Consider the following 9,193-nt stretch of genomic DNA (forward strand, 5'->3'; position numbering starts at 1 on the left):
CCGTGGAGTGAATGAATAGGAAGAAGGCCGAGAGGAAAACTGGGTTGGAGGGAGAAGACAGATTGCACACTAAGAAGAACCCTCAAGTTTTTTATTATTTCCACTCACTCAGAAACTGCTGTTAACTAAAGATTAGAGATACATGGTGAAAGGGAACTAGAGAGAAGAAGTAAAAAGAAGACTGGGTGAAGAAATAAGGGAAAGGGAAGAACTAGCTTACATGCTAAAAATAACTCTCATGTTAAAATGTTGAATTGGTGGAATAAGCCATACCTTTAAAATATTTTTGACAATATCAAGAAGCCAAAAATAAATTGTGCTGGAGTTGGACAAATGCTTGTGATTGTATGACCCCTCGAGCATTAATTTTGTCTAATCTGGATATGTGCTAAAAACTTCATCTTTTTTTCTTTACAGATCAAGAAGAGATTTTCTGGAAACAAAAAGCTGCTTTCAAATTAATTTAGAAGTGGGATCGGAATACCTGCTTTTTTTTCATGCTATTGTTAACAAAAACAGGATTAAAAATCATATTCCATAAAATGGATACTCATGGTAAGGTTTTGATAACTGAGAGGATTAATTATTTTTTTCTAGGTGTGGATTATTTTAAAGATATTTTAATTGTTTTAAATTGAACTAGTCATATTAATGTTAAATTGCAATTTTATTCCCTAAGTATTATTGGGGATGATCGACAATTTAATGCTCACTCAACCTCCTCTGTAGGAGGAAAATTGAAATATTCTTAAAGAGATGAATGGGGACTCGGTTGTTCGGGCCCGAGTGTTACTACCAAATTTTTTGTTCATGCTTTGGGAGGTTGTTAAAGAATGTATGTGGTGGTGTTGTTCTATCGATTGTCTTTAAAGGTAATGCTTATCCTAAGTTTTTGGTTCGCTAATATTGTTTCTGATCCCGAAAAAAAAGAGTAACCACTTTTGGAATGAGTTTAGAACTCTCTATTATTGTGTACGCTTTTTCAAACAAGTTGGTGGCTAAAAATTAATTGCTTATTAGATTGTCCCCTTCAATTTTACTAGGATTATCTCTAAATTGAATATCAAACTTAGTTTGTTAAAGAGTAGAAGTATATTTGATAATATTTTATTGCTCAAGAGATGGTGCATGATCTCAATGTAAAGGTTAATGGTGGCAACATTATTTTTATAACTTGACATTACTAAGGCTGTATTGATACCTGAGTGAGATTTTCTTTACAACATATTTCTGCAAGCTGTTTGGATTTCAATGTAATTTCAATCAACCTTATCAAGAAATAGTATTGAGTATTGTTTTTTTTCTCTGTTATCATTAATTGTAGAAAGCAATGGTTTCTTTTTCTTCAAGCATGAGTTTGAGGCAAGGGGATCCCTTTATCGCCGGCCTTTGTTTATTATGTATGGAGTAATTTGTCAGAGGTATTGAGAAGCTTATACGAACTTATCCTATGGCTTAATTTTCGTAATAAGGAGTGGATTTCCGTTTGGCCGTAGTTGTGGGCTCCGAAAATTCGCGCCTCGGCCTCCGCTCGCTATTTCTTTTTTCGGCGGCGTAGGGAGTTTTTAAACGAACTAAGTCCGAGGAAATATTCGTGAAGGCAGACTGGTTTGTAGATTAAGACACTACCCAGAGATTCGCCCTCATTTTGCGAGGAACTTTAATGATCTTGAGTTCTGGTTTCCTATAGCGCAGCCCCTATAGTATAATTACCCCTCTCAATCATGAGAGAGAACTTTCGGATGTAAGCGCTAGTCGTCACATCAGATACGTAGAATATCGTGTATCTGGGATATAGTAAGCAGCAATAGATTGGATATGATAGAAATTGGATTTGGGAAATTGGGTTTTGATTTGGGTACTTGAGAACTGGATTTTGAATTTCGGGAATTTAGAGAGTTTGATATTAAAGTAGAAATTTCACCATCTACACTTAAAGCGAGATGGTGGGGGAATGGACTGGATATGACCCGATCAAGATCCATGAGTTCGTCATCTCCGGGTCATCGTAGCGTCCCTGGTTCTATTAGTCAGAGGCAAGGTAGTCGACCCAAACCTACAGAAGGGATCCTTGTCAGCAAGCGCAATGGGTTGGTCAGTTCAAAGGGGACCTTTAGACCGGGTTGGATGTTTGTCTAAGGGGACAAATTTAAATCCACCTTAAGCTTACAGAGAGCTTTTTTGGCACTATCAATCATATTCCTATTTGATGTCAGTATCTCAAGGATTTAACGCCATTAGGAGCGTATTGGCTCTGGCGCCCATAATCGCTGTCATGTGCCATTTGGCGGGAAAAACACTCAGTTCAGAGGGCCCCGGTCATAACCGTTTACCTGCAGCGCCATTTCGCGAACTGCCGGTTAGAGGACACGTACCACTCCTATTGGCAAGAGATTGTGTTCTGAGAATGGATCCTTAGTGATATTTTCGACTAGCTAATTTGACTCTTTGTGAGCTAGGAGTTTATTTTGAATTTTGTCCACCCCGACAGACTTGTTACGGAGGGTGGATGGGCTTTGCTTTAAGGTGTTGGGACTAGATAGTTTCATTTTTAAATATTTTTAGAATTTTGGGATTTTGGAAAATTTTTGTGGAGTTTTCTAGGATTTTGGTTTTTTTTATTTGGCTTTGTGGGTTATAGATTTATCGGGCATTTGGATGGAATTTGAAAGTATTTGTGAACCCCTCCGGTTGAGATACAGCAATGCAATTTCGGCCATCATCGGAGTGTTCGGAGGGATTTCTTCTTAATGTTTTTTGATCGAACCATTGTCAACTCTGTTGGGCTGTTGACAGATGGATCGGTGTTTCCGTAGGCTTTTTTTCCCTTGTAAGTGAATCTTTTGATTAAAGGCTTAAGGCCTGATATGAATGTATTAAAAACAAATTATATCTGGTCCTTCTCAAACCGCTGTATTTGTTTGAGAGTTCGAACACTTGTCGATCGCCTATTGATCCGTATAGGGCGGATCGCGTTTGAACACACGAATCACTTGTCAGCCCGCGCGCATCCCTAATTCGTCACGTGTTGTACCAATATAACGCTCGCCGTGGGCCCATGCGGGTTTCGGATGTATATTTACCCCTTTTTAGATGTACTATGTGTATAGAAATTACAGTGCCACGTGCGGGAGTAGTTTTGGATAGCACCTTCTGTCTGCATTGTACGGAGATGATCAAATCCTAGGTGGCGGTGGCGTAGCAGATTCTTCTGGATGAAGTTGTTCGCTGCTTGTACAGGTAGACTGCGTGCACTACTCGTGTGATTCGATAGGCGGGTCATAGTGCACTAACGAGTCTCCCTGCCTTTAGTTTCGTAGATACTTGTATTTGTTGTAGTTGTTTGTTAGTAGTACAATCTGTATTGTTATGACGTGGACAGCTAGATGTATTCTTCATTAGATGAAATTGACTTCGGATACTGCATTTATGAAGCTTTCTGCATCTACCCATCAGTGGTGTGACACATACATCCGCCTTTGTAGAGAGTTTGTAATGTGTTGCAGATCTTTTTAATTCTTGTTGTTAGAAGACTGAATATATTGATTGATGCTAGTGAGTGGTTATTGACTGTATGAGTGATTTTAGCATCCACTACACATTATTTGGTCATTCACCCATGAAGTGTGACTGATTCTATGTGGCCTTTGCATCTTGTTACATTATCGAAATCTCCTTCCGTATTTCGATAAGACTCAATTATATTTGAACTTCATTTTGCTCTTATTGTTCAAACAAATGAGCATAGTTATTTGCATATTAAACCAGCCATATTGAATATTACAGTCTTCTACTATCATATAAAGATAACTTAAATTTTGATGATGAGTTGCTTGATACTTGTATTGGGTTAGGAATTTAGATGGCTCTTTAATGTCATTAGAGATTTCATGTCATAGCTTCTAGGGTAGAGATCTTGTTGATTCTCTCTTTTGCAAGAGCACAGATTTGGTAATATTCCCTTAGAGCATTCACATTTATGTCATGAAATTTGATTGTGCTCTTGCTCAAATAAAATTTCATTATTGCCTTTGTCATTTTATGTTATTCAAGTATGATTATTACTTAAGTCAATGAGCTTCAAACTTAACTTAACTAAAGTCCAAGGCCTCAAATCATTCAACTCCAAGTGTATTATATATGTGATTTCTCATTAATCATTGTTTGAATAATCATGATTAGCACTTGATGTTTTGAGTATGAATTTTCATTTTCATTCATCTGCTCTTTTTATATGTGCAATTTCTTTCTCAGATGTAAGACTCAAATTCAATTTGCTCTCTTATATTCAAATTTCAATCTTGATTTTGTGAATGTCATATTGTTAATTATTCAATTAAGTGCCCATTTATATTGCAATTACGAGTCCTATGTATACCCTCCATATTAAAATTTTTATTCAAATTCGTCGAAATCATTTTTTTAGTCTATGTTCTTATGTCCCCTGCTGTCCAAAATAAAGTCCAATATTCATCAAGTCCTGAGTCTGAGTTCAAGTCAAAGTTCTTGTCCACCTTGTTTCAAGTATGAGTCCTCTTAGTCGATCCTTTTGCAAGTCCAAGTTCAGTTTTAATGCAAGTGCCAAAAGTTTGCAAGTCCTTGTCTTTTTCAGGACAAAATTTCGTGCAGCCTCCCGGCGTCTCCCCCGTTTAGGGAAAAGAACTAAGAGGCCGCCTACCCGCCACGTCAATAAAGACGTGCCACGGTTGGTGGTGTGGCTGAGGAGACACCGCGGTGGTTGTATTTTTTGTTTTCTCCCACAGACCAATAGCCCAATAAAGGCGTGCATGAGGTTTTATAAAAAAAAGTATTTTTGATAAGCAATTTGATTTGCCCCCAGCCTGGGGGTACTATAAAAGTGACCCCAGCTAGTTGCGCAACGTGCCGCAACGGGAATTTCCATCCTACACGGCCAATTAAAGGCGTGCTTAGCGACAGTTCCTCCAATATTGCCACGAATATTGAAGTAGGGTTTTGGTGATTTTCCCGCTTGTCGTAATGCATCAAAACCGGCCGTTCCTTCCCACCACGCTGCAATAAAAGGCGTGCATAGGCAGTTTTCCGGTCCGCTACGGAACAACAAAACGAGAAATCTGAGTTTGGAATTCATTACCTTCGCGGGGTTGATGAAGTCGTCGGAGCACAAAATAAAACAATTTCCTTCTTATTTCTCTTTTCTTTTTTTTTTGTAACTCTTTTCCTTCTCTTTTTTTTTTTGAAGTGCACACATTAGATTACTATATGACATAATTTACTATATACATATATTACTTAATATATTTACATATAATATCATATACATAACAGATAGTATAATTATATTATAAAAGATAATATAATTATATTATAAAAGATACATATACAGTAAAATTAGAAAGTTCTTGCTAATACAAGTATTTAAAGACTTTAACTTAACTGCTCAAAGACATTAATATTAACTTCATAATAAAGCCAATATGAACAATTAATAAACTCAACCCAAAATGGTAGGCAACTAATGACGTCAACCCCAAATATTAATATGAAAAGCAAATAATATAAGCCCCACTAATCATAAATCATGCTAATATAATTAATGTATAACATTAATTCATATCAGCTATGATATTAAGCAAAAATTATCGGAATCTGTATCCTTTTGTCCAATTTCTCAGCTTTTTTTTTTTTGAACTATGGGATAGTTTCATGTGCAGGAAATGTGTTTAGATTATGTTAGTAGAATAAATAAATAGCAGAACTTATTTAATGGCAAGTGGACAAAAATCTATGGCTTGGATTTTATAAAGAGAACAGCCACTATTGCAATGAATCCTCACGTGAAGGATAAATGGTTATATTTGTGTGAGAAGATGGAGCTTCTTGGACGGCAATACTTGTAGCTAATTGGAGGGAATCTGACCTAGTGGGCGCTGGATACAGAATTTCACTTGAAAAGATTAAGAAAGATAAGTCTTTAAAACCAGATTCTGCTACCTTTCTCTTGGAATCAAATGAGAGTGGAGAGAGGTCTCCCTGCTCTGTGAAGCCGTGAGCCTGAGAGGAAGAAGGAGGGATCGGGTAGAGCAACTTCTCGGCTGTATGAGCTGGAGTGGATTCGGGACTTGAGTGGCTTTCAGGTGCACGGAGCAGGTATTGATCTTGGCTTCAACAAGAGGTGAATAGGGATCTGGACGGAGTGGGCGTTGGATGTCCTTTACGAAATTTGAAAGGGACAGTGAAGGGAGGTCGTGAGGTTTACGGCTACAGCAAACCTGAGGTGGAATCGGTTGAGTGCTCATGCGAATGAACTGTAACAGACTAGCTGCTGGAAGGAAGAGGTTGCAAAAGAGTGATCGGTTGGCCTTGACTGGAGGAAAGAAGGCAGAAATCTGCTAGATCTTGTAAGTGAAGGCTTGGATCTGGATGAGAGTGTGGTATCAAAGGAGATTTTAGAGAGTGCTCTCTCGGCTGGGTGTGTGTGAAGGATAGAAACGAACCCAGAACCTCTAACAAGGCTTTGTTTGAGTCATTTTAACGACGGAACTTCATTCACCAGGGAGTGAATTATTTCACGGGATTTAAGGAATGTGCCGACGTCGCTCAGCAGGGATTTCCAGCCTAATTTGCGAGATTTAGGCAGAGTTTCGAGAGGCGATTCGAGGTAAAAATTAATTGTGATTTGAGGTTTCATTTTGACTTGTTGATTTTTGGTAAGATCAATTGGCCATGTTAATGATGCCATACCATAATTAGTAATAACATTAATTAGGTTCACAGCCATGTTCAAATCAATCTGGAAGCATCATGATTTGCGCGTTTTCTTGATTCGCGTGCATTTTTTTTGCCTCGTTTAACGTGTCGAATTCGCCAAATAGTCAAAATTAGACAAATTGATAGTGCATTTAAGGTATTGTCGATGTCCCGGTCGCAACAGCGTAGTCCATTTTGCGATCGGATGTCATTTGGGCGGCGACGAGGCTTAATTCCCTCAAAATGCGTGTTGTCTCGGTTTGCGCGTAAAACCTCATTCAAACAAATTGGCACTGCATTCGTAGTATTGACGGTGTTCCGGACCCAATGACATAGTCCATTTTGCGATCGAACATCATTTGATCATCGTCGAGGCTAATCTCACTCGAAATGCATGCCTTTGCAACATATTTGAATCGCCCCTTTTTAAAATTTGCGACACCACATCAAACGATCCAATTTGATTAAATAAAATGTATACTCTGAATGTCGACAATGTTCTGGATGCAATGTAGCTGTCCATTTATCAATCGGACTTCGTTCGAGCGTCTTCGAGGTCTCGTTTCAGTCGTAACGCAGGCCTTTATATCATATTTGTATCGCCTAGAAATTCACCAACATCTCAAGAAACTCAAATTTATTAAATAAAATGTATATTCTGAATATCAACGACTCTCCGGACGCAATGGTGTTGTCTGTTTATCAATCGGATGTCGTTCGAATATCGTCGATGCCTCATTTCCGTCGTAACGCAGGCCTTAATGTCATATTTGCATTGCCTAGAAATTCGCCACCATCTCAGATGATCCAAATTAATTAAATAAAATATATATTCTAAATGTAGACAACGTTCCGGACGCAATGACAATGTCCGTTTGTCGATCTGAAATCGTAGTCCGATGTCCTGATCGTAACGATGTCATCCGTTTAGCATTCGGAGGTCATTTGACCCCTTAAGTGACGTGTTTCATCAATGCACATATTGTTTTATTTATCAGTTTGAGTCCTTTCTCGCGTGATCTGATGTATAGGGGTCAACAAATGCCCCCCAACAAATGTGGTACGCGTCTAGAGCGAACCACGTTTGTTGTTTGCTGATTGACCCTATGGATCTCCAGATATTCATTCTAGATATCACACAAGGGTCCTATTTAGCGGATCTCCAAAAGCTTATTTGGATGTCACACCAGGGTTTCATTTTGTAGATCTCCGAGAGCCTGTTCGGATGTTACGCTAAGGTTTTTATTTAGCGGATCTCTATGAGCTTATTTGGATTTCACGCTGAGAAATTTTATTTTGTGGATCTCCAAAATTTTGTTTGGATGTCACACTAGGATGTTCATTTAATGGATCTTCAAAAATTTATTTGGATATCACATTAAGATTTTTTTTTAGTGGATCTCCTAAATTTTGTTTGGATGTCACACTAGGATGTTCATTTAATGGATCTCCAAAAATTTATTTGGATGTCACATTAAGATTTTTTTTTTAGTGGATCTCCAAAATTTTATTTGGATGTCACACTAGGATGTTCATTTAATGGATCTCCAAAAATTTGTTTGGATGTCACATTAAGATTTTGTTTTAGTGGATCTCCAAAATTTTGTTTGGATGTCATACTAGGATGTTCATTTAATGGATCTCCAAAAATTTGTTTGGATGTCACATTAAGATTTTTCTTTAGTGGATCTCCAAAATTTTGTTTGGATGTCACACTAGGATGTTCATTAGTGGATCTCCAAAAATTTATTTGGATGTCACACTAATTTTCTTTCTCCACTGCTCTTTTAGACATGTCTATAGATGGTTGATATCTTGTCTTTATAAATTGATGCTAGTGGAAATCATGTGCTGAAGATTCTTCTATCATCTGGTTGTATTTTGATAAAATTTTAAATATTTATTTGGGGATATCGACATGCGGGATGATGTCGACCCAAATAAATATTTAAAATTCCCCCAGTCTTTAGGGACATTTGTAGATGTCATCCAGGGTACTCATTCTGCGGTCTTGGCCTGAGTCTTGAGATTTTGATCCTTCTGTCCTGTGCTTTGTGCTGCGGACTTGGTGCACAAAGAGAAGAGATTACTACTACGTTCAGGTACTATCACTGATCTGAACCTGGCAAATCCTTCAACAGAATCCGTAAAACCACTAAGAAGCAGGATCAAAGCGAACCTTTCTCACAAGATCCACCAAAGCACAAAGCATAGGGCCGAAGAAAATTAATCCAAAGTTCATGAAAAGCCGCAAGGCTGGAACTAAGTGGATTCTGTCATCAATAAGTCCGTTATGCATAAAGATCTGGACTGATGACTTTTCCGCCACTGAGCCTAGTACAAACCTAAGAGTTTAGGTCACCATACGCATCTACCCTATCTCAAGCCCGCAAAGCTAGAAGCAAAGGGCAGAAGGTTATACAAATTTTTTGAAAGTCACCAAAGATAAATCTAGACAACCCTT

At 38.1% G+C, this 9,193-nt stretch overlaps 1 protein-coding gene across 1 annotated transcript in view; it reads right to left on the reverse strand.

Moving 5' to 3' along the window:
* Window positions 1-8,727: 8,727 nt before the first annotated feature.
* LOC110112977 overlaps window positions 8,728-9,193 on the reverse strand; it is a 7,026-nt gene continuing 6,560 nt past the window's right edge. Inside the window, exon 2 of the mRNA XM_028700555.1 lies at window positions 8,728-8,851. Within this exon, the coding sequence (XP_028556388.1) occupies window positions 8,728-8,851 (124 nt within the window). The remainder of the gene's footprint in view (window positions 8,852-9,193) is intronic.

The sequence above is a fragment of the Dendrobium catenatum genome, unplaced genomic scaffold (genome assembly GCF_001605985.2).
Source record: "Dendrobium catenatum unplaced genomic scaffold, ASM160598v2 fragScaff_scaffold_1557, whole genome shotgun sequence".
In the NCBI taxonomy this organism is placed as follows: Eukaryota; Viridiplantae; Streptophyta; class Magnoliopsida; order Asparagales; family Orchidaceae; genus Dendrobium; species Dendrobium catenatum.